General features: G+C 48.5%; 1 protein-coding gene across 2 annotated transcripts; it reads left to right on the forward strand.

Annotated features, from left to right (window-relative positions):
• The first annotated feature begins 2,327 nt into the window (after positions 1–2,327).
• rrp36 (ribosomal RNA processing 36) lies at positions 2,328–25,696 on the forward strand. 2 transcript variants are annotated; one of them, XM_078398883.1, is made up of 8 exons: positions 2,328–2,475; positions 6,427–6,559; positions 7,238–7,304; positions 7,882–7,986; positions 10,173–10,247; positions 12,725–12,842; positions 13,523–13,658; positions 23,493–25,696. In XM_078398883.1, exons 1-8 carry the CDS (start codon positions 2,394–2,396, stop codon positions 23,563–23,565), a joined length of 789 nt encoding a protein of 262 aa, XP_078255009.1. In that variant the 5' UTR covers positions 2,328–2,393; the 3' UTR covers positions 23,566–25,696. The 2 variants fall into 2 exon arrangements, with proteins under 2 accessions (XP_078255009.1, XP_078255010.1); XM_078398884.1 differs by lacking the exon at positions 23,493–25,696 and having other exon boundaries at positions 13,523–14,630.

The following is a 25,696-nucleotide window of genomic DNA, read 5'->3' on the forward strand; positions in this document are numbered from 1 at the left end:
CTGCAGATGCTTTTTTACACCCGAAGAATGACACAAAATGCTGGAGTAACATCTCTGGATAGATGGAATGGGTGATGTTTCAGGTCGAGACCCTTCTTCAGACTGAGAGTCAGGGGTGAGAGAGACAGAGTTAAGGAATGGTAAGGTGTGAAAACGAGACAAGCAAAATATACAGCACCCCATATTTCGTTTGGGCAGCCTAAACCCCAGCGGTATGAATATTGACCTCTAACTTCAAGTAACCCCTGCTTTTTTTTTTTTTTTTTTTTTTTTTCTCTCTCTCTCTCTCTCTCTCTCTCTCTCTCTCTCTCTCTCTCTCTCTCTCTCTCTCTCTCTCTCTCTCTCTCTCTCTCTCTCTCTCTCTCTCTCTCTCTCTCTCTCTCTCTCTCTCTCTCGTTTGACTGTCTCCCTGATTACATTTTATGTTTGCTTTGTTCTCACCTTCTCCTAGCTAACAATGATCTATTCTACATTTTCCTTGAACTGCATCATAAGGTCTCAAGTGATAGTAGAATTAGGCCATTTGGCCCATCATGGCTGATTTATCTCTCCCTCCTAACCCCATTCACCTGCCTGCTCCCCATAACCTCTGACACCCGTACTAATAGGGTTGCCAACTGTCCCGGGACATCCCGTATTTTGTGCTGTATTGGTTTGTCCTGTCAGGAACCGCCCTTGTCCCATATCAGGCGCGGGGGACGCTGTAGGCGCGGACAGTGTAGGTGCGAAGGCCCGGGCGCTGTCTACAGGAGGTTGCATAGCAACCAGCCTCCCGGCTCGGGAGGCCACCAATGGTGGAGCGGGAGCACGTGGCCGCTGGCTGGGTGATGTCACCTTGTCCCATATTTGGGAGTGAGATAGATGGCAACCCCTACGTACTAATCAAGAACCTATCCATCTCTGCCTTAAATATATCCACTGAATTGGCCTCCACAGCCTTCTGTGGCAATGAATTCCACAGACACACCACCCTCTGACTAAAGAAATTCCTCCTCATCTCCTTCCTAAAGGAACGTCCTTTAATTCTGAGGCTGTGACCTCTAGTCGTAGATTCTCCCACTGGTGGAAACATCCTCTCCACATCCACTCTGTCCAGGCCTTTCACTATTCTGAACGTTGCATTCCCTTTGATGTCTCCTTTGCCCACCTTCCCCCTCCTGGTCTCTGTGTCTCTCCCTCTCCCCTTGACTTTCAGTCTGGAGGGAGGGTGTGGAGCAAAGATACTAGAGGAGCAAGATGGACCACTCCGTTGAAATTGCCTATGCTGAAGTGTAGTACGCAACAGAGCGGAACGTCCGCCATTTTAGTAAGCAAAACCCGCCATTCGCTCTGCCTCTCACAGTGTAATCAGTGTTGTGGGGGAACAGTGTGTGTGATAATACCATAAAAATGCAGAATATATCTCATCTGTCAACTCACAGATTTTTATTATTTGTCTTTTTAAATGTTTCTGCAAGTTTCTGCCGACTAAATTGGGCCGTGACGTAGTACGGTTAAAGGGTCGAGTGGTTCATCTTGCTCCTCTAGTATCTTTGGTTTTTAGGGTCGAGTGTGTAAGAAGTGTAGATTTCCACAAATCGTTTAACTTCTATACGCAAATAGTTTAACTTCTCCCGCGAGATTGAGGAGCATGTAGGCTCGAGCCCTGGCAGGTTTGTCGTAATGGGCGGCACTAATGAAAACATTATATTGCCTCTCAAAGAGGCGCCAACGCTCACCGATCTGACAGTCAAAGACGAGAGGGTCTGGTTTTCGGAAAGTGTCAGCCATGGTAGAGACAACAGAAACTCGCAAAGCAGGTGGTGAAACCGATCCGAAGATCTTCTGACACCATGTAAGAAGTGTAGATTTCCACAAATCGTTTAACTTCTATATAAGCGTTTTATTACAAAATACAATGCAGAGAGCAAGTGAGAAAACCTATGCATGGCACACATCACGGTTACAAAGTGAAAGAATTTAATCGGTAGCATAGTACAGATAACACCACAAAACCAGGGATGGATCATCCCTCTAGTATGCTCCTCTAGTACCTTTGGTATTTCGGGTCAAGTGGTCCATCTTGCTCCTCTAGTATCTTTGGTTTGTAGGGGCGAGTGGTCCATCTTGCTCCTCTAGTATCTTTGGTTTTTAGGGTCGAGTGGTCCATCTTGCTCCTCTAGTATCTTTGGTATTTAGGGTCGAGTGGTCCATCTTGCTCCTCTAGTATCTTTGGTATTTAGGGTCGAGTGGTCCATCTTGCTCCTCTAGTACCTTTGGCGTGGAGCGGTATCCGCGCCCGTTGCACAGACGTTGCCCGCCCCGCTGAGTCGCTGCGGCGAGCGTGTTGTGCGCGTCTGCAGCCACGCGGGGCGCTGTGCTGCGCGGCCGCTTCCTGCGGGCCGGGGCCGGTAATGGCGGCGGACGAGGAGGACGGGGACGGGGACGGGGCCGGGGCCGGGGCCGCCGGCGGCAGCGGTGGCTCGATGCGTGAAGGTAAGTGGCCCGGACCCGGCACCCCCGCACCGCAGGCCCGGCCCAGCCCCCGGGTACCGCCCGCCCGCCGGCCGGCTGCTGCCTCCTCCGCTCCGGGCCGGGCCTGCCCTGCCCTGGCCTGGCCTGCCCTGGGCCTGGGCCTGGGCCTGGGCCTGGGAGCGGGACGCTGGCCATGGCCATGGCATCATTGTGTGCGCGCACATTGGGGTTGTGAATGGGGAACCTCATCTGGCAGGGACCACCCTAGGGTGGGGGCGTCCCTACAGGGACCACCCTAGGGTGGGGATGGGAGACCTCCCCTTCCAGACTGCACCCTAGGGTGGGGATGAGGAAGCTCCCCTGGCACTGAGCACCCGAGGGTGGGGATGGGAGACCTCCCCTTCCAGACTGCACCCTAGGGTGGGGAGCGCACCTGGCAGGCAGCACCCTCGGGTTGGGAGAGATCCCCTTCCAGACTGCACCCTAGGGTGGGGAGCACCTCTAAAGGGAGCACCCTAGGGTGGGGGGATGGTAAAGCTCTCCTGGCGGGGAGCACCCTAGGGTTGGGAGAGATCCCCTTCCAGACTGCACCCTAGGGTGGGGGCGCCCCTACAGGGAGCACCCTCGGGTAGGGATGGGAGAGCCTCGGGTAGGGATGGGAGAGCTCCCCTTCCAGGCAGCACCCTAGGGTGGGGAGCGCACCTGGCAGGCAGCACCCTAGGGTTGGGAGAGATCCCCTTCCAGGCAGCACCCTAGGGTCGGGAGCGCCCCTAAAGGGAGCACCCTAGGGTGGGGGGATGGTAAAGCTCTCCTGGCGGGGAGCACCCTAGGGTGGGGATGGGGGGGCTCTGCTGGCAGGGAGCACCTTAGGGTGGAATCTCCGCTGGCGCTGAGCACCCTAGGGTGTAGGTGGGAAAGCTCCCCTGGCAGGGAGCACCCTAGGGTGAGGATAAGGAAGCTTCCCTGGTGCTGAGCACCCTAGGGTGGGGATGAGGAAGCTCCCCTGGCACTGAGCACCCGAGGGTGGTGGTGGGGAAGCTCTGCTGGCAGGAAACACCCTCGGTTGGGCTTCACAAGATGGGGCAGGAACGGTAAGGGGGACTCAGAACATCATTACAATAGAATAGAAAAGAAGTGGGTCGAGTTGAGGGGAATATTAAAGGCAGCAATGATTAACTGAAAGTAATAAGAAGTAAAACAAAGCGAGAACTCGATGCATGGATATAAAATCTGACAGGAGATTGTCGGTTTGTCAGTCAAGGTGAACATTGTGCGAGTTTCTCCCAGAGAAAGTTTGACTAATGTCACGGGGTGCAGGAGGGTTTGAGTTTTGAGGAGTGGTTGACGAGTGACTTTATATATAAGCTGAATAAAATCATAAGGGCCATAAATAAGGTGGATAGTCACAGCTTTTTCTCCAGGATAGGGATGTCTAAAACTAGATTTAAGGTGAGAGGGGAAGGTGCAAAGGGGACCTGAGAGGCAACTGCTCACATTCTCCTTGGGTTTTCTCCGGGTGCTCTGGTTTCCTCCCACACAATACAATACAATACAATATATCTTTATTGTCATTGTACCCAGGGGTATAACGAGATTGGGAATGCGCCTCCCATACGATGCAATAATTTAAGTAATTTAGACAGCAGCAACCCAACGAAACGAAACAGTTGTAACAGTTTTGGACAGGGTAAAGTGCAAGTTGATCTATGCGTTGTGGCCATCCGGCTCAGCAGGACCGGTTCATAGCAGCTATGGCCCTGGGGATGAAGCTGTTCCTGAGTCTGGAGGTGCGGGCGTAGAAGGCCTTGTATCGTCTGCCCGATGGAAGGAGTTCGAACAGACTGTTGCAGGGGTGTGAAGAGTCTTTGTGGATGCTGGTGGCTTTTTTGAGACATCGTGTGTTGTAGATGCCCTCTAAGTCTGGTAGCTGTGTTCCGATGGCCCTCTGAGCTCTATGGACTACCCGCTGTAGAGCTTTCCTTTCTGCCTCCGTGCAGCTGAGGTACCACACAGGGATGCCATGCGTTAGGATGCTCTCGATGGTGCAGCGGTAGAAGGTCGTCAGCAGCTGTTGGGGTAGACCAGACTTTTTCAGTGTTCTTAAGTAGAACAGTCTTTGTTGTGCCTTCTTGACCAGCGCAGCAATGTTATTGGACCATGTTAGGTCCTCCGAAATGTGAGTGCCCAGAAACTTGAAGCTGGACACTCTCTCCACACTGTCCCCGTTGATAGAGATCGGGGCATATTCCCCGTTATGTGACCTACGGAAGTTGATGATCAGCTCCTTGGTCTTGGTGGTATTTAGGGACAGGTTGTTATCCGAGCACCAGTCCGCCAGGTTCTGCACCTCCGCTCTATAGTTTGTTTCATCCCCGTTGGTGATCAGCCCGATCACCGTTGTGTCATCTGCAAACTTGACAATGGTGTTGGTGTCGAATGCAGGAACACAGTCGTGTGTGAAGAGGGAGTAGAGCATGGGGCTCAGAACACAGCCCTGTGGTGTGCCGGTACTCAGGGTGATAGTGGAGGACAGGTGCGGGCCCATTCTCACTGCCTGCAGGAAGTCCAGCAGGAAGTCCAGGATCCAGTCACAGGTTTGTTGGTTAATTGGCTTTGGTAACAAATTGTAAATTGTTCCTAGTATGTAGGGTTATGTTGGTGTATGGGGTGATCGCTGGTTGGCGCGCACTTGATGGGCCAAAGGGTATGTTTCTGTGCTGTATGACTACATTCTGAAAGTCTATACGGGTCAAAGGCTGGCAATGGGATTTGCTAAGATGGTTGGCATTGGCCAAGATGGGCTGAAGGGCCATTTTCTGTGTGCTGAATGGGTATTTTGTATCAGCCTTCCTGAGGGGGATATAAAACATGTCCCTGAACTACAGTTGAGCAGGATTTGGAAGGGGGGGACGGGACAATTTTGAGATACATTCCAGAGTCCTGGACAATAGCACTGTTGGACAGCAGACTGTTGGAGCTGTGAACTGGCCAGTGTCTGGGTTATCCTGGACTTCACACCAGGGTCTGTAATGAAGGGGCGCATGAGGCTATGATGCATTGGTTTCCATTCTCAAAAATACCCAGAGATACGTGAAGATTCCATTGGAATGGAAAAAAGGAAATGTAACTCAAAGAAACGTAAAGAAGAAAACCACCTACCAGTTTCCTGGACAATTGACAAGGGGAGAATATTAGAATAATAATGATGATGTTTTACAGCAGGACACCTAGAAAGAATCAAGGCAATTGGGTGTAATCATCATGATATTACAGGTTGGAGAAATGATGGGTGATTGTCCAGGCTCAGTCATGGAAGTCATCAGATCAGATGGCTAGATCTCTGGGAATGAGGGGAAGTGAGGAATAGTACTGGAAAATGGAATAGGTGATAAGCCATGATCTTGTTGGTGGAGCTGCCTTGTGGTTAGCTGGCCAATTCCTGCTCATTCATGTGCTTAGTTTATTTGGAGATACAGCACGGAAACAGGCCCCTCAGCCCACCGAATCTGCGCCGACCAGCGATCACCCCATACACTACCGCTATCCGACTCACTCGGGACAATTTACAATCTTCACCAAAGCCAATGAACCTACAAACGTGTGTCGGCCTTTGGAGTGTGGGAGGAAACCGGAGCAGTTGGATAAGGGTCACAGGGAGAATGTCCAAACACTGTAAAAAGAAAAGCACCCGTTGTCAGGATCAAACCCGGGTTTGTGGCGCTGTAAGGCAGCAACTCTGTAAGGCGGCCACCCTGTTCTTTTTCCTCCGGCCGCCTGACATTAGCAGCACTGTGGCAGATGTCCCAGTCCCAGCGAGTGGTGGCATCGGGACACTCCTCCCTTGTTTGTCTCCTGCCAGCGTCGCCCCCGCCACCATCCGCCCCACAGTCTGGTCCACGACAGGGAGCAGACCGGACGGACGGAACTCGGACCAGCCCGGTCTCATTCCTCTGTTGCTCCTGTCCCCTGCAGAGCTTTCCAACCTCTCCTTCGAGGAGCTGCAGGAGCTGCAGAGTAAAGTCGGGCTCAAAGTCTACAACCAGATGGTGTGTGACTCGGGGAAAGAACAACGCAAGGAGGGACGCAAGGCGCTGAGGAAGGACAGGTGGGTGATCCAGTGCGGCTTCAATCTGTGGCTGCACATTAGTGGAGTGGAGCAAGGGTGGGGGAGGGAGAGGAAGAGAAACTGATTGAGGTGTACAAAATTGGGGGGCACAGCGAGAAAAATTTCCCCATGAAAGAGGTATTGATGATCAGAGATTTAAGGTGAGGACTGGGAGGTTTTGAGGGGAGCTGAGGGGAATTCTATGCCCCCAGAGGTTGGTTGGAATCTGGAACAAACGGCGTGTGGGGTTACTGGAAGCAGAGACTCTCACTGCATGTATGAAGTATGGACGAGCACTAATATAGGGCAGAGGTGGGGGTGCCTGGAGATGGACATTAAATGCTGGAGTAACTCAGTGGGTCAGGCAGCATCTATGGAGGAAAGGAAGAGATGACATTATGGGTAGGAACCCTTCTTCCCATGCAAAAGTCACCTATTCTTTTTCTCCAGAGATGCTGCCTGACCCGCTGAGTTACTCCAGCATTTTTTGTGTATATGTTTGGTATAAGCCAGCATCTGCAGATCCTTTCTACACAAGGTGGTAACTGGAATTGGTATAAATGGGTCTGTGATGGTTGGCGCTGCGATGGTGGGCCAAATGGCCTGGTTCTGTGCTGGACAACTCAGACCCATCCCTTCACTCTGCCCACGTCTGACCACTGTCTCTCCGCCCGCCAGGCCCCTGGAAATGTCGTCAAAGCAGCCTGTGTCGTTCCAGCGGAGGCCAGTCGCCGTGAAGAAGGGGGTGAGTGGGACCCTGGGCTGGTGGGATTCAGCCCACCCTCATGGGTGGGCTGGCTCCAACGTCTGCTGACGGTGGTGCCTTGACCGCAGCCGCTGGGTGTCGGTGGAAGGGGGCCGGGCAGTGGAAGGGGGCACTCTCTGGGGGTAGGGATGTCGGCGTGGGGTGGTATGAGGAGGGCTGAGTGTGGCAGCGCGGGGTCCAGTCTGAGAGAGGAGCTGTGGGTCGGCAGGGAAGGGGCCTGACGTCAGGATCCCTTGTTGATCGCTGCCCCTCGGGTGCCCTTTAAATGCTTAACCCTCACTATAATAAATGCCCTCTTTTTAAAAATAAATACACTGATCCTTTGGGGACCTATTCTCTCTCCAGTTACCCACTAGTTAGAAAATCTTTTAGCATTCTCCTTTACCTTATCTGCCAAGGATATCTTGTGGCCCTTTGCCACAAGGGGCCCGGTGTTGTGACCCCTCCCCGGGTGAAAGTGGCTTCTGTGTCTCTCGGCTGCCCAGCATCGCAACGGGAGTGGGCTGTCGGAGGTCTGGGGAAAGTGCCTTTGTGCCAAGCCTGTTTCTGTTGGCAGGTGTTGAGGGATCCGCGGTTTGATGATCTGTCCGGCGACTACAACCCTGAGATCTTCGACAAAACCTACGCCTTCATCGCCACCATCCGGAACAAGGAGAAAGAGGTTAGCAGGGGGGAAGTGGGAGGGGGGCGTCTGCAGTTCGAGGTGGTGGGGTGGAGGTTCATGTATTGTTTGTCCAGAGGTGGTCTTACTGGAAGTCATGGATATTGGGGGTCATGGATATTGGGGGTCATGGATATTGGGGGTCATGGATATTGGGGGTCATGGATATTAGGGATCATGGGTATTAGGGATCATGGGTATTGGGGATCATGTATGGAAACAGGCCCTTCAGCCCATCTTGTAGATGCCATCTATCAAATATCTATTCGTAGTAGTCCCATTCACCAGCACTCAGTGCGATGCCTTCTATGCCCTGGCAGCTGATGCGCAGATAATTGTGCGACGGTCTCTGTCTCCACCACCCCTTCTTCGTTTCATATCTACTCTCTGTGCCTCTCGCAGGTTTTTACACTTGCCTTGTCCCTCTTTGGCTTCAAGGAAAACAAACCCCACCAACAAACCTCGTAACGGAAACGTTTCACCCTGCTGATTTCCCCTCCAGTGCAAGTCGGGTGACCATAACTGGAAGCAAGGAAATAGGAGTGGGCACCTTGTCCCCTCACGGCCGCCCCACTATTTACTGATGGTAGCGGCCCTTCGGCTCAACTCCTCGATGCTGGTGATATTGCCTCCCTGCGCCAGTCCTACTTACCTGTCAGTGGCCTAGATTGCTTGAAACCTTTCCTATCCATGTATGTGTCTGAATGTCTCTTTAAGTATTGTAATTTTGCCAGCCTCTACCGCCTCCTCTGCCAGTTCATCCCACAAACCCTCCAACAAATTGCCCCTCGGGTGCTCTTTAAATGTTTAACCTTCACTATAATAAATGCCCTCTTTTTAAAAACTAAACACACTGATCCATTCGGGACCTATTTTCTCTCTAGTTATCCTCTAGTTATATAATCTTTTACCATTCTCCTTTAACTTATCTGCCAAGGATATTTTGAGGCCCTTTTTTGCTCTCCTGACTTTCTCCTTAAGTGAACTCTACATCACTTGCACTTTTATGGGGTTTGCTTGATCCAGCAGCCTACAATTGGAATTTTTTTTAAACTTATTTTTTTCGATGTAGCCCTTGATATCCATTGACATCTAGGGTTCCTGTACTTAATATCTGTACCTTTTACCCATGAGGGAAAACATTGTCCCTGATCTCTCGTTACTTCACCTTTGAATGACTCCCACCTGTCCGATGTGGACCTGCCGTAGCTGGCTGCACCCGGTGTACTTTTGTTGGATCCTGTCTAATAACCAGAGGTGGTTAGAGCAGGGCGTAGGAAGGAACCGCAGATGCTGGTTTAAACTGAAGATAGACACAAGAAGCTGTTGTAACTCAGCGGGACGGGCAGCATCTCTGGAGAGAAGGAATGGGTGACGTTTTCAGTCTGAAGAAGGGTCTCGACCAGAAACGTCGCCCATTCCTTCTCTCCAGAGATGCTGCCTGTCCCGCTGAGTTACTGAGGCTTTTTGTGCCATCTGTGGTTAGTCAGTTTCCCCCCAATTCAGGCCTTTACAGACCATCCTTATAAACTCTCCTGGGCATCTTTGAAAATTCCACCGCTTCTGACCTTCACCATAAAGCAAGCCCTGTAACATGAGAGAATTGAAAGCCCCGACCATTGAAACCTTATTGCTCTTGTGTTGATTTGTCTGCACATCCACTCCTGAAGCTCCTGCTATCCCCACCAAAGTGATTGCCCCCTTTCTTGTTCCACAGTCTTGGAGCAGTTTATGCGGCCATTTACCCCACCCGTCTTTAGGATGTGGGTGGGGACGCGATCACCCGGAGGATTCATGCATGGTCACGGAGAACATGCAAACTCCACAGTGAATGCTGGAGGTCGGGATCGAACCGGTCTCTGGAGCTGCGAGTTAAAATGCTCTATTAGCTGCACCACTGTGTGTCACCGAGGTGGGGAAAGATTCATGAGTGATAGGAGCAGAATTAGGCATTTGACCCATCGTCTACGCTATTCCATCATGGCTGATTTATCTCTCCCTCCTAACCCTATTCTCCTGCCTTCTCCTCATATCCTCTCGGGTGTACAGTGAGGGGCCACTGTGTATGGGTGGAGGTCGATGATCTTACTGGTTGTGGGTGGGGGAGAAGGGGGGCGTGTGTGGGGCTAGGAAGACTGGGTTTTTCTGATGGCCTCCTCCCTCCCTTCCTCTCACCCCCTCTACAGCTCATTAAGCGGAAGCTACGGAGGGTGAAGAAGCCGGAGAGCAAGCAGCAGCTGGAGTACGTGCTACAGAGGATGGTAGGTGAAGGGGTGGGGTGGTTAAAGCTGACAAGCAACAGCACTGGCCTTTCGCCACAGAGCTGAGGGAACCAGGATTTTACTCTTCAGATCCAGTAAAACATTATCTGAATCCCTTTCAACTTGCTTCTATCCACCACTGGTTCACAGTTGGGTCACATAAAATTGCGGTCTCTCCCTCAAATGTGTGACGGGGAAGTGTAGAGGCTTCTCGCTGTGTCTACCCATGCCCTTTTTTTAAATATACAACATGCTTTTATTCAAGCAAACAAACAAACATACATAGTATCAGGATGAAAGACTGCCTATCTTGGCAGCTTACAAAACAATAGTCATCAAATTACAATATCTTCGACTTCATCAACAATATACTCGACCCCCCCGCGGCGACTAGCGATCACAGAAGGCCTCCAGAGTTCCCGTGGGCACCTCGTGTACCCTCTCCAGGGACCCGCGGGCACAGAATTGGACCCGGAAGAGGGACAGGCAGTCAACATGGGCAGGACCCTCAAATGCCCGCTGACTGGACCCGTGAATGGCCACTGCAGCCGGGCCCAGGAGCAAAACGACCGGGAACATTCATCCCAGCGACCGTCCCTTCCCCCCTCCGTACTGGGTGACCAAATATCAAGAGTGACTCAACAATACTTTACAAATCAAAATCTTCACGCTATTACTGCAAATAATGCATTCCCAGTTAGAACATTTACTGTTACAAGTACTGGAAAGATCAAAACTGCCAATGAGCAGTTTGCAAACATTCAGAAGTGTTGGGATGAAATGCGGCCAAACCTGGAGGTGCAGTCCCCCAATAACGACCATCTGTTCAGATTTTACTACGACCTCCCACTGGCCTTCAAGGCTGCGACAGCCTTGTCAGATTATTTTTTATATTTGTTTTAGCCCCATTTTTACACCTCATCAGCTCGAGCCATCTTAGTGGAGTGATCAACAAATGTTATCGGTGCATAATAAATCAAAATCTTATTGCTGTAAACAGCACATTGCAACATTTCATGAACGGTCTAATTGAAGCAAAAAAGCAATTAAAAGTGGTGTTTTAGTTTTAGAGACAGCACGGAAACGGGCCCTTCGGCCTACCGAGTCCACACCGACCAGCAATCCCTGCACTTTAACACTAACCTGCACACACTAGGGACAATTTACACATACACCAAGCCAATTAACCTACAAACCTGTACGTCTTTGGGGTGTGGGGGGAAACCGAAGATCTCGGAGAAAACCCACGCGATCACGGGGAGAAGGTACAAACTCCGTACAGACAGCACCCGTAGTCGGGATCGAAGCGGGTCTCTAGCGCAGCAAGCGCTGTAAGGCAGTAACTACCGCTGTGCCACTTACCACTGGTGGACTCCAATCAAGTTGTAGAAACATCTCAAGGATAATGAATGGAAACAGGATGAACCTAAGCTCAATTTGGAGTGTCATAGCAAAGGGTCTGAATACTTATGTCAATGTGATATTTCAGTTATTTCTTTTTAATTACTTTGCAAAAGTTTCTAAATACCTGTTTTTGCTTTTTATTATGGAGATTGATGATAAATAAAATGAATAGCCCTATTAGTGTTCTCCAGATAAATGAGGAATGTTCGTGTCAATCTTCCCCGTGGAACTTGCAGCTCTGAAGGCTTCTGCCCCATGTCTGTTTGAAACTCCTCAGCTTCACTGGCAATCCAAAAAATACTATTCCCCTCTTCACAAAGCCGGCCTGAGCCGGTGTGTGTGGGGTGTGGGATGGAGGTATTCGATGTTAAACAACCACAACATCGATCCAAATCTCAGCTCCCCTGTTTCCAAGTGCACTTGGCAATGCAGCTCCTACGAGTCTCGAAGAGACACAGTCAAATTCCTCACAAATTGAAGAAAGCTTTTTTTAAAAGAAAGCCTCTGAAGCCTAGTATTGATCCAAGCTCCAAAGTCTCACTACTTTTGTTCCCCTTCCACAACAACAACTCCTTCCGAAATTTGGCTTCAAATCCTCCCAGCCATTAGAACAGCTTCACCCTGTGTCTGATCTGGGATTATGTGATGGGATTGTGTAGAGGGAGATTCACTCTGTCTGATCCCGGGAGTGTGTGATGAGATTGTGTAGAGGGAGCTTCATTCTGAGTCTGATTTTTTTTGAGCCAGGATGGTTGGCCATTGCCCTGGCAAAGACCTGTTGTCCAAGCAGAATATAGAACAGTACAGAACAAGTAATTAAGACACGACCTGCCATGGACAAAGCTATGCTAACTGTTCCTAATTAATCCATTCTCTTCCAAATGGGAGTAGAATCCATGTCCATGAGAATTCTCTCCAGGAGTTTCCCTGTGTCCCTGGTCACATCGAGCCTGCATGAGTGTGTCAGGACAGGCTGAGGGGGGCGGTTAGCAGCAGCCTGGGTGGCCCAGCAGGGTGCTTGGGTGTGGTGTGAAATGACTCGGGTGCTGATGTTCCTCACCTTCCCCTCCCAGACAGAACAAGACAAGGCCCAGGACCACAAGCGACAGCAGCGAGAGAGGCTCAACCAGTTCAAGCAGGAGCAGAGGCAGCGGGTTCGGCAAGGGAGCAAGCCCTACTTCCTCAAGAAATGTAAGTCCGCTGGGGAGAAGATGGAGAGGTGCAAGGCTGTGTCAAAACACAGATAGGGCCACATACTGTACTGCACTGATCCTCCTTCAGGGTCGGGTCCCACACACACTGACCTTCACTGGGGGACGGGTCACACACACACACTGACCCTCACTGGGGGACGGGTCACACACACACACTGACCTTCACTGGGGGACGGGTCACACACACACACTGACCTTCACTGGGGACGGGTCACGCACGCTGGGGGACAGGGAACATACACACACTTAACTGGGAGGACGGGGCGCACACGTGCAAGCACGCATACATGATCCGACTCATGCCGGGGGACAAGTCACACTCATAATGGTGTACGGGTCTCACACACGCACACGTACTCTGTGGGAAGACGACCCATGTGCATTCATGCATACATTTGGGGACACGGTGCGCACGTGTTTATGCGCTAGAAGACGGGGCCCTTACACACGGAGACGGGGCCCACACACACACTCTGGGTTGGGGAAAGGGGTGACGCACACCACACTTTGGGGTGGTTCACGGGCACATACACAACCCCACCGTCGCGACAGTTCCTACACACCGACCCTCACAGGATGGGGGCGCGTGGATTCCTGTGCGTGCAGTGTTGGGGTCGGTCAGCGCTCTGATGGATCTCTCCGTGTCCATCCCCACAGCTGAGCTGCGAACGATGGAGCTTGCCGACAGATACCAAGCACTGAAGCAGGACGGCAAGCTCGAGAGCTTCCTGGGCAGGAAGCGGAAGCGGAATGCCACGAAGGATCGGCAGAAGTTGCCCTGGAGGAGAGCGCGGTGAGGCTGACGTCCATGGTGGGACAGTGCTCGCACAGCTTCTGTTACCTGCACCACAGACCGGCTCTGTGGATCATCCACTGTGCCCACCTGCTCATTCTCCGCTTTTGTAACTTACCGTGTATAAAATCAGAGACCTGTGAACATGGTTGGAATCGTTGATACCCAGAGGAACAGTGTTTGTCAGATGTTGCACAAGGCCCCTCTCTGGGCTGCTCATTAACTTCTTACCTGAATCCTTCCATCCCTAGCCACCCCCCACCTATCCTTCCTTCACTTCCTCTCTCCCTCCCACTAGTGTTCAACTATCCCTTCACCCATCTCAACCACTCCTTTCAAATCTCTGAAATTCACATTTGAAAACAGACAGGATGAACAAGGGGGAACAGGTAGGTGTTGGGTATTTAGATTTCTAGAAAATATGGGCGGCATGGTGGCGCAGCAGTAGAGTTGCTAGATTTCAAGAAGATATTGAATAATGCACCACACAATCTGCTGCACACCATATCCCTCCCCTATCCACGTACCTGTCCAAATGTATTTTCTATATTGTTATAGTATCAGTCTTGGAAGGATGGATGGGAGGGAGGAAGGATGGATGGGAGGGAGGAGGGAGGGAGGGACGTAGGAAGTGCCTCTTCCTGCCCACATACAACGAGGGAGTGCGTGCACACAGAGAGGCAAAGACTGAGCTGTCAGGGTGATCCAGAGACCTCCGTCTTGTCAAGCCCCAAAGCTGAGGTTGCAGGACAAGCCGGTTAGCCAGCGCCTCCTCTCGAGGCAAGGAAGGGTTAACTGCAGGGAGAAGCCTGAGATCACCACGCCTCCTTCGAAAATCAGGCTGGAGTTGCCCGCATAATACTGGGATCGCCAGCACCACCACATATGCGCTCGGATGACGAGGGGCAGAGCCCCAGTGCTCCTGGACTTCTTTGTCTCTGTAAATAAAGCATATCACGTGAGTTCACCCTACTTCCAGTGTCGGTATAGTCCTTGCTGAACCCGGCGTCATCCCCGATGCCACATGCCCTATTATCTTTCCAGTCGCCCTCTTTCTCTTAAAGTACATAAAATATCTTTAGATTTCCTTTAATATCCGTTATCTCCTCCCCCTTTTTGACCTCCTGTTTTCCTTCCTAAGTATGCTCTCAAATCTCCTCCAAGGATACACTTGATCACAACAGCCTGTATCTGTCCCAAGCCTCCTGACCGGAGCCTCAATTTCTTTCATCATCCAAGCTTTCATCATCCAAGGGGTGGCATGGTGGCGCAGCGGTAGAGTTGCTGCCTTACAGCGAATGCAGCGCCAGAGACACGGGTTCGATCCCGACTACGGGTGCCGTCTGTACGAAGTTTGTACGTTCTCCCCGTGACCTGCGTGGGTTTTCTCCGAGATCTTCGGTTTCCTCCCACACTCCAAAGAGGTACAGGTTTGTAGGTTAATTGGCTTGGTAAATGTAAAAATTGTCCCTAGTGGGTGTAGGATAGTGTTAATATATGCGGGGATCGCTGGACGGCGCGGACCCGGTGGGCCGGAAGGGCCTGTTTCCACACTGTATCACCAAACTAAACTAAACTTTCCTCAGCCAACCCTAACAGGAACATGTATGCCCTCAACTCTTGTCACCACATTTTAAAAGCATCCCTCTTTCTGGACTCTCCTTTGCTCACAGAGAACCTACTCCAATCAACCTCAGCAGCGCTGTAGGAAGTGAGGATGGAAGAGTGGACCAGTGTGTTGGGGGGTGGGGGGGGGGTGCTGAAAGGGGATTAGACAGAAAAATGTATGGTGGTGGAATCTAGTTGGAGCTGGTGAAAATTGTGTTGAGTGAGAAGGCTGGTGGGTGGAACCCTGTCTGTGCTCTGGTTAGGAGGAGGGAGTGTGAGAGTAGATGAGTGGGAAATGGAGCAGATGCAGTTAAGAACTTAGCTATGGCGGAAGGGAAGCCATCTTTGAGAAGAACAGAAGACATCTTGGAGGCACCAGTACGGGAAAAATATAATCTGAACAAAAATGTGGGAAAGATGGGGAAATTGGGAGAATTGAATGGAGCCTTGCAATGAGGCGGGGTGCCAGGAGATATATGTTAGTGGGCTTGTGAAGGATATTGGTTGTTGTTTTAACCTCTGGATTTCCAGGACCTGTGCATCACAATTCCAGCATTGTTTACTCTCTCCCCTGCCCCCTACAGCTTTTGTTAAAAAGTGTTCAACTCTCAGTGAAGTCAGTTTCTCCCTCTACAGATGCTGCATGCCCCACTGAGTGTTTTGCTGCGCGTTCTGATTTTATTTTGGAATGTTGATTATTGCAGTTTTGAAGACTTTGTGTCGAGGCCTGGGGTTTCAGGATTACAGTATTGGAAGAGCTCTGATTTTTGCAGATTTAAACACAGATTAGACTTTTAGTCGGCGTATCTAACAATAAAGGATGATCGTGTAGGAAAGAACTGCAGATACTGGTTGGAGTAACTGGTTGGAAAATGTTGGAGTAACTCAGCGGGTCAGGCAGCATCTCTGGAGAGAAGGAATGGGTGACGTTTCGGGTCAAGACCCTTCTTCAGATGATAGTGTAAATAATCCTTGCAGCAGGAAACAATGCTTTCACATTAATTTCACCACATCTGTATTTTCTAGGTCAATTGTTTAGGATTGATTAACTCCTCAAATCTCTCCTGGATATTTGAAGTGGACACAGCATGTCGACACGGAATTTTTACTATTAATCTCAAGTCACATTAATTGTATTCATTCGTGAAATCTGGATGTCTCTGGTGACGCAGCATTTATTCCCCACCCCCAATTACCCTTGAGAAGGTGGTGGTGAGTCCTTGAACCGCTGTAGTCCTTTTGGTGAAGGTGCCAGAGTTGGGGAAGGAGTTCCAGGATTTAGAGCCAGTGACGATGGAAGACCGGTGATATATATTGTGTGGCTGCTGCCTTGCTCTGTTTGGGTAGTGCAGTGGGACCAGCCAGGATAAGTAAGTGCTGTGCATTTTGTAGATGCTGCCACTGGGGAGGGGGTGAAGGAAGGATGGTAATATGGGAAGAAGCAAAGTAGCTCCAAGAGCCCCGAGTCCACTGATCCAAGCCCCAGAACCTCCTATACCATATAATCCTGTGTTGGTGTTGAGATGTTCCTTCAGAAAATTCATATATATATATGTACCACATTCACTTGTACACATGTTCCTCTTACCCAGCCAATTACGCTCACCGAAAAAACTCTTGTAGGTGGAATTTTGATAAAACCACATCGACTCATAGAAAAGACACAAAATGCTGGAGTAACTCAGCAGTTCAGGCAGGATTGCTGGAGAACACGGATCGGTCACATTTCAGACCAGGACTCATTGACAATCAATCGTTTTCCCAGGATAGAAAAAATCAAATACTTGAGGGCATAACTTTAAAGTGAGAGGGGCAAAGTTTGAAGACGTGCGGGATAAGTTTTTTTACACAGAAGGTGGTGAGTGCCTGGAATGCATTGCGGGGGTGGTGGCTGAAGTAGATACGTTAGTAGTATTTTAAGGACATTTTAGTAAGCGTATGAATATGCGGGGAATGTAGGTATAAGGGCTTTGTACTATACTTTTCTGTGACTGCACAGTCATGGTAGGAGTTTCCATGTTCTATGCTACCTTGCCCTGAGAACTGGATTTTAGCTTTTCACGAACATCTACTGATAATAGTTTCCTGTTTTAATGTCTCTCTTTAGGGAGTGACATTATACATTTGTTCCAATTGGCTGTGGTAATTTCAACATCTGGCAAACATTGGAAAATTAATATTTAGACACTTAAAAGAGAAATCAGGAGGGCACGAGATAGCTTTTGGCAAAAAAGGTAAAGGAGAATCTAAAAAGATTCTATACGTATTGTGGCGTTGGGGACGATGCCAGGTTCAGCAGTGACCACACCAACATTCACATTAGGGTGAACATTTTATTTACTGTGGTAAGAAAGTCCAGGACCACATGGGGGCGCTGTCCCTTGCCATCAAGGCACAAATGCAGTGGCACAGGTGATCTCGGGTTTATCCTGGCAGTTCAGTCCTGGTCTTCGAAGGAGGAGGAATGGTGATGCCTCTCCCTCCAGTTCATAGAAACATAGAAAATAGGTGCAGGAGTAGGCCATTCGGCCCTTTGAGCCTGCACCTCCATTCAATATGATCATGGCTGATCATCCAGCTCAGTAACCTGTACCTGCCTTCTCTCCATACCCCCTGATCCCTTTAGCCACAAGGGCCACATCTAACTCCCTCTTAAATATAGCCAATGAACTGGCCTCAACTACCTTCTGTGGCAGAGAATTCCACAGACTCACCACTCTCTGTGTGAAGAAATGTTTTCTTATCTCGGTCCTAAAAGACTTCCCCCCTTATCCTTAAGCTGTGACCCCTGGTTCTGGACTTCCCCAACATCGGGAACAATCTTCCCGCATCTAGCCTCTCCAACCCCTTAAGAATTTTATATGTTTCAATAAGATCCCCCCTCAGTCTTCTAAATTCCAGTGAGTATAAGCCTAGTCTATCCAGTCTTTCTTCATATGAAAGTCCTGCCATTCCAGGGATCAATCTGGTGAACCTTCTCTGTACTCCCTCTAAGGCTAGAATGTCTTTCCTCAGATTAGCAGACCAAAACTGTACACAATACTCCAGGTGCGGTCTCACCAAGGCCCTGTACAACTGCAGCAGAACCTCCCTGCTCCTATACTCAAATCCTCTTGCTATGAATGCCAACATACCATTCGCTTTCTTCACTGCCTGCTGCACCTGCACGCTTGCTTTCACCCTTGCCTTGGACAGGTTTACCCTTGCAATCCCAGGTTTATCCTGGTGGCTCAGCTTTGCGCTTGAATAGGCGGTGCTAGTGGTCTTTGGAATATCCTGCCCGAGATATGGGCCAAATGCGAACAAATGGGATTAGCTTAGATGGGGCATCTTGGTCGGTATGGACAAGTTGCTCTGTAGGACCTGTTTCTGTACCGTATGACATGATCTAATCAAGTTTATCGTAAGACATTGTGGAAAGCTAGGGAAGAAATTGTGGGGCACTGGTAGAGATGTTTGTGTGGCCGTGGGTGAGGTGCTGCTAGACTGGAGGGTGGTTAGTACTGTGCCTCTAGTTAAGAAAGGCTACTGCTAAACCTGAGAACAACTGATTGATGCAACTTACAATAGATGCTATTGCTTTGGAAGGGATTCTGAGAGACAGAATCTACACGTGTTTGGAAATGATTGGGGATCATCAGTATGGCTTCATGCGTGGGGAATCGTATCTCACCAATTTGACCAAGTTGTTTGAAGTAGTAACCAAGAAGGATGGGGGCAATGCAGTAGACATTGTCTGCAAGTCCTTTGACAAGATATCACATGGCAGGTTGGTCTGAAAGGATAGATCAGATGGAATCCTTGGTGAGCTAGGACACACAATTGGTTTGGAGGATGCAGAAGATGGAGGTAGTGGATTGCTTTTCAGGCTTGAGGCCTGTAATAAGTGGTGTGGCACAGGAATCCCGAAGGACTAGAGAGTAGCCAATGTTGTTGCTTTATTGAAGAAGGGAAGTAGAGAGAATCCAGGGAATTATAGGCTAGTGAGCTTCACATCGGTGGTAGGGAAGTTATTGGAGAGGATACACCAGGATGCTGCCAGGAGAGAGATTCACCAGGATGCTGCCAGGGATGAAGGGCCTCGGCTATGAGGAGGGACTGAGCAGACGGGTTGTTTTCCCTAGAGCAGAGAAGGCTGAGAGGGGACATGATCGAGGTGTACAAGATCATGAGGGGCATAGATAAGGTAGATGGCAGGGAACCTCTTCCACTGGTGGAAGGTTCAACAACGAGGGGACATAGATACAGGGTAAGGGGAGGGAGGTTTCGGGGGGATGTGAGAAAGAACTTTTTCACCCAGAGGGTGGTTGGAGTCTGGAATTCACTGGCTGGGGTGGTGGTGGAGGCGGGAACACTCACAACGTTTAAGAGGCATTTGGATGGGCACTTGAAATGCTACAACATTCAGGGTTACGGTCCAAATGCGGGAAAATGGGATTAAAATTAGACTGTGTTTGGTAACGGGCGGCGCGGACACGATGGGCCGAAGGGCCTCTTTCTGTGCTGTAGGACTCTATGACTATGATACTTCGGGATAGGATTTACTCCCTTTTGGAGGAGAATGGGTTAATGAGGGACAGTCAGCATGCCTTTGGAAATGGCTGTCAACCCGACCACGGAGCCTGACTGAGGGCTGGCTCTGACCACTCGACAGTGAGACCTGGTGAGTCTTGACTGCCTACCTCACAACTTGCCCCCAGGCCCAACTAAGCAAAGGGCCCTACCTCATGGAACATCCCACATCAGGTCCCGAACAGGCCATGAGCCCAATCTTTCAGAGAACCTGACACCACAAACCAGACCCGACCAGACAGACGTACCTACCTCATGGAACGTTCCACATTGGGTCCTGAAGAGGCCATGACCCCAATTTGCCAGAGAAGCCAACACCACAACATGGACTCTACTGGACACACCTACCTCATGGAACGACCGATTCCCCTCACCGATTCGTGGGCATGAGCAGGAACTGCCAGTTATCCAGATAACGGGGGACATGTACATGTGCACAACCCGCAGGCATTGCCACTTTCATTTCACTGCACATCGTGTATGTGTATGTGACAAATAAATTTGACTTGACTTGAGGTATGCCGTGTAAACTGAAACTTGGTTTCAAGTCTCTCCTCCCGTGCATAATCCTGAGAAAAGTCCAAGCTGTTGAAAACAAACTGGATGAACTTAAAAGCTGGACACCCTCCTTAGGGAACTGAGTGACTGCTGTGTTCTATTTTATAGTCACGCTCACACTTGCTTCACTTGACTGTGCTATACAACCCAAGGGCTTCCGTTCTCACTGCACCTGATAAATCATCCACTGTCCTCAGGCAAGGTTATCCATGCGGCTCTCCGAATGTCTTTTAAACATTGTAATTGTATCCAGCTCTTCTATTTCTTCTGGCAGATCATTCCATATATCTATTAACCTCTGTGTGAAGAACTTGCTTCTAACGTTCCCTTTTAATCTGTTCTTTTTCGCCTTAAACCTTTGCTATCTAGTTTTGTAAAAAAAAAGACTGACCATCCACTTTATCTAAGGTATCACAAAATGCTGGAGTAACTCAGCGGGTCAGGCAGCATCAGGAGAGAAGGAATGGGTGACGTTTCGGGTCGAGACCCTTCTTCAGACTGATGTCAGGGGCGAGACCGCCCCCTCCCCTGACATCAGTCTGAAGAAGGGTCTCGACCCAAAACGTCACCCATTCCTTCTCTCCTGATTTATTCACAAAATGCTGGAGTAACTCAGCCTGAGATGCTTCCTGACCCGCTGAGTTACTCCAGCATTTTGTGATACCTTCGATTTTAACCAGCATCTGCAGTTATTTTCCTATCCACTTTGTCTACATCCCTCATGATTTTATAAACCTCTGTAAAGTCACCCCTCTTGCGCTCCAAGGAATAAATCCCCAGCCTGCCCAACCTCTCCCTATAGCTCAGGCATTCAAGTCCTGGCAGCATCTTCATCAATCTTCTCTGCACTCTTTCCACCTTGAGTTTAGAAGAATGAGGGGTCACCTTAATCACTCAGATAAAATCCTAAATGGGCTTGTCTTTGTAGGTGTTGAAATATTATGACTAGTGGGAGAGACATGAACAAAGGAATAGAGTTGCAAAATAAGAACCTGATTATTTAAACTGAAATGCTTGGAAATTTCTAGTAGATCTGGTGGCTTACTCCTGCTCCAATTTTGTGTTATGATTTGCAAAAATTATAGGGTACAAATCTATTTTGGGCATCATCTGGCATTGGCAAACTAACAGCCTATTTTGCACACCATTTAATTTTCTCAGCAGACTGCAACATTTGCATCACCCATTTAGGACAGGTTTCTCTCATGGTGAATCTCATACTGCTTGTGGTAGCTACAATTCTTGTCATTGTCTGTCCGATGATGATTCCAATAATCTGATTTTTTTTCATTCTGATTCACATCATTGTATTTATATTCTAATTCCCAACTGAATGATGTCGTTTGGACTGAATGCACAGTTCAATCATATTCTGATCACTTTTGCTCAAGGGATTCTCACTAGGACATCCCCGATTAACCCTGTCACATTTCTTAATAGCTGTCCTCTAGTTAGAAACATAAAAAATAGGTGCAGGAGTAGGCCATCAGGCCCTTCGAGCCAGCAATATGATATGATCATTCACAATCAGTGTCCTGTTTCTGCTTTCTCCCCATATCCCTTGATTCCGTTAGCCCTAAGAGCTCTAACTCTCTCTTGAATACATCGACAGGATATCTCCAGGAACCATGCCACACAAGACACATAAGTGAAGGCCCACGACACTGGCAAAGGAATAATGACAGGGATAATGGCAAAGGAATAACCAGGGGCCACAGTTTAAGAATAAGGGGTAGGCCATTTTGAACTGAGATGAGGAAAAACTTTTTCAGTCAGAGAGTTGTGAATCTATGGAATTCTCTGCCTCAGAAGGCAGTGGAGGCCAGTTCTCTGAATGCTTTCAAGAGAGAGCTAGATAGAGCTCTTAAGGATAGCAGAGTCAGGGGGTATGGGGAGAAGGCAGGAACAGGGTACTGATGGAGAATGAACAGCCATGATCACATGGAATGGTGGTGCTGGCTCGAAGGGCCGAATGGCCTACTCCTGCACCTATTGTCAAAAGACCCTACCCTGAGAATTGCAGTGGAATATAATCTCTTATCAATGGAATTAGATTTCACCCTGCCGAATCTTGCTTTCTAATTACTTTCTAACCCTGTCTCCATTATTACAGTTGCATAGCAGTTACTGCTGGCTCACTATGAGAACAACTTCCAGACTACATCCAAAGACTAACATTCAACTCCCAGGCTAACATTTGAAGAGCACTAAAACCTAGTTAAACATTATGCACAGTGCTGGGTGAGGCAATTGTGCGACTCAGTCAGAGGTCAACAAAGTCAACAGGTTATGAAGTCTTATTGCTTCAGTCAATCCAAATAACACAACTACCTATATAAACCATCTACATTAATCTTGCCAAATCAATCCAAACAATGGAGACACACTTAACAAGCTAAGAGCCCGAGAAAACCAAAAACAAAGAAGAGAGCTGCATTTTATCTAAGTACCACTAGCACAAAAAACATTGAAAGTGCTTTATATTTGGAGTTAGTGGAGATAGTTTAGAAAGGGGAAAGATTTTTGGAAGGTTCATGGTTGACCATGCACCGGCAATTCAAGTGTTTGTCCAGATGCTTCTGAAATGTTGTGAAATATCTCCCATCTTCTCAAGCGGCATCTTCCAGATTTCAATCATCCTCTGGGTGAGAAGAATTCTTCCTCAGATGCCCTTTATTCTTACTCCTCTTTTTAAATCAAAGCCTGTGGTTTGTTATTTTAAAACAGTCTCCATTGCATTCTATAAACTCCACAGACTTTTTACTGCCAATCTGATTTGCCCAATGATACAACCTCCTTTACTCCTGCTATCATAGTAAGAATGGTATCCACTTGAAGTGAACATATATTTGTTCTGACTTTTGTTCCCTACGTTTCCAATCAATATGAGCAACTGTTTAAGTAAGCCTAAACTGTTTAAGTAAATTTAATTTCTGTTATATTCGGCAAAGTCCCCAATGATTTCAGTATTTTCTTCACTGCAAGCTACTTTTGTTTCTTGATGAATTCTTTCTCCAGCAATGTGCTTCTTCTGTTATCTTACCTTCTGCTATCTCTTACCCATGTATTTTATTCTCTATTCCTCTGGATGTACAGCTTGGTGCTGGGTGCTGTCAAGCTTCTTGAAGTGTGGAAGATTTCACTCATGGGCAAGTGGATCACATTCTGACTGTTTAGCTTAGCGATGCAGCACGGAAACAGGCCCTTCAGCCCACCGAGTCCACACCGAACAGCGAACTCCGCACATTAACACTATCCTGCTCACACACCAGGGACAATTTTACACGTACACCAAGCCAATTAACCTACATACCTGTACGTCTTTGGAGTGAGGGAGGAAACTAAAGATGTTGGAGAAAACCCACGCAGGTCACGGGGTGAACTACAAACTCCGTACAGCCAGCACCCATAGCCAGGATCTAACCTGGGTCTCTAGCGCGCTAAGGCAGTAGCCCTGTCGCGCCACCCTGAATGTTGCCTTGTAGATGTTGGAATGGAGGATTACATTATCACATCCATATTGAGAAAACACGTAAAACGGTGTGCTGCTTCTGCATCTTTACTTGGGAAAAGATATGCATCAGAGCAGTGAACCCGATGTTCACTAGACTGACAGTGAAGATGATAGAATGGTCCTCCAGTGAAGAACCGAATAGACGGACACATAATCTTAGTGCCTGTTCCCTGGTGAAGACAGATGTAAAGTAACTCCATTTACAAGTTTGCAAATGTCACCTTTGCAGTATCACCTTCCTATACTCCATCTCATTATTCCAGTGATGAGACGGATTAGAGGAAGGCGATATAGAGCTTAGTAACAACAGCCTCTCCCTCAAAGTCAGCGGATGGTGGAGCTACTCATCGACTTCAGGGAAAGGGATGGTATATGTGCCCGAGTCTGCATCAGCAGTGCTGAAGTGGAGCTAGTCGAGAGCTACATATTCCTAGGTGTATATATATCAAAGACATTTTGATCTAGTCCAACCACATTCACACTAAGGCCAAGGAAGTAAATCAACACCTTTACTTTCTCAGTACATCTCTACTTCCTCAGAAAATCAGTACATCTCCAGTGACCTTTACCAATTTCTACAGATGCGCCATAGAAACCATACGCTATCAACTCCATTTATACTTCATGCTGCCCCAGGAATGCATCCAACATAATCAAGGACCACTCCCACTTTCTTCTCCCTTAGTGAAGAAGAGAAAAAAGCTTGAAAACATATTCCACAAGGACAGCTTCTTCCCCGCTGTTATCAGACTTCGGAACTTCTCTTATAACCTAAGGGTGTCATCCCGATCTTGCGTCCTACCTTGTTGAAGCCTTCTAACTTTTTTACCTGTACTTTCTCTGTAGGTGTAACACCATATTTTGCACCTTTTTTTCTCTTTGCATTACTTGTTGTACTTGTGTAATGGCTTGAATGTACTCGTGTATAGTATAAATTGTAAATAAAACAACGTTTTCCAATGCATCTCGCTACGCAAGACAATAATAGACCAATACCACTGCCATCATTGAGTATTTTAACACTGCCCTTAGCATCCATGTCCAAATCCTCACTCCTCCATATCTTATCCTTTCCTGGACACTGCACACGGACACAATAACAAAGAAGGCCCACCAGCGCCTCTTTTTCCTGAGAAGACTGAGTAAGTTTGGCATGAACGCCAGCATCCTCACAAACTTCTACAGATGCACCATTGAGAGCCTGCTGACGGGCTGCATTACAGTCTGGTACGGGAACTGTTCGGCCTACAGCCACAAATCACTACAGAGAGTGGTGAAGACGGCACAGCACATCACTGGCAACTGTCTTCTGGCCATTCAGGACATTTTCTACCGGCGGTGCCTGCGGAAGGCACGCAGCATCATCAAGGATCACAGCCACCCAGCACCCAGGCTGTTCTCCTTGTTACCGTCAGGTAGACGATACAGGAGTATGGCTGCACGTACCACCAGACTTAAGAACAGTTTCTACCATCAGGCCATCAGGCTTCTGAACTCATAAACACATTTCAAATCATATATGTTGATTATTTTTAATATTGTCTTTTTACCTATTTTTAATATTGTCTTTTTACCTTACTAATGTCATTTTTAATCTTATTTACCCTTGGAATAATACTGCTGAGGTGACCCGTTGTCTTAATAATAATAATAATAATAATGCATTACATTTATATAGCGCTTTTCAAACACTCAAAGACGCTTTACAGGGATTTCTAGAACATAGAGAAGTGAATAAATAGATAAATACATTTCATTTTACCGTTGACCCTGTGCCAACCTACAT

This window comes from Rhinoraja longicauda, chromosome 5 (assembly GCF_053455715.1).
Source record: "Rhinoraja longicauda isolate Sanriku21f chromosome 5, sRhiLon1.1, whole genome shotgun sequence".
Taxonomy (NCBI): domain Eukaryota; kingdom Metazoa; phylum Chordata; class Chondrichthyes; order Rajiformes; family Arhynchobatidae; genus Rhinoraja; species Rhinoraja longicauda.

Coding starts and splice junctions, on each gene's coding strand:
- rrp36 (XM_078398883.1), top strand. CDS start 2,394: ATGGCGGCGGACGAGGAGGACGGGGACGGGGACGGGGCCGGGGCCGGG. Junction 2,476..6,426: donor CGGTGGCTCGATGCGTGAAG/GTAAGTGGCCCG, acceptor TGTCCCCTGCAG/AGCTTTCCAACCTCTCCTTC. Junction 7,987..10,172: donor TCCGGAACAAGGAGAAAGAG/GTTAGCAGGGGG, acceptor CCCCCTCTACAG/CTCATTAAGCGGAAGCTACG.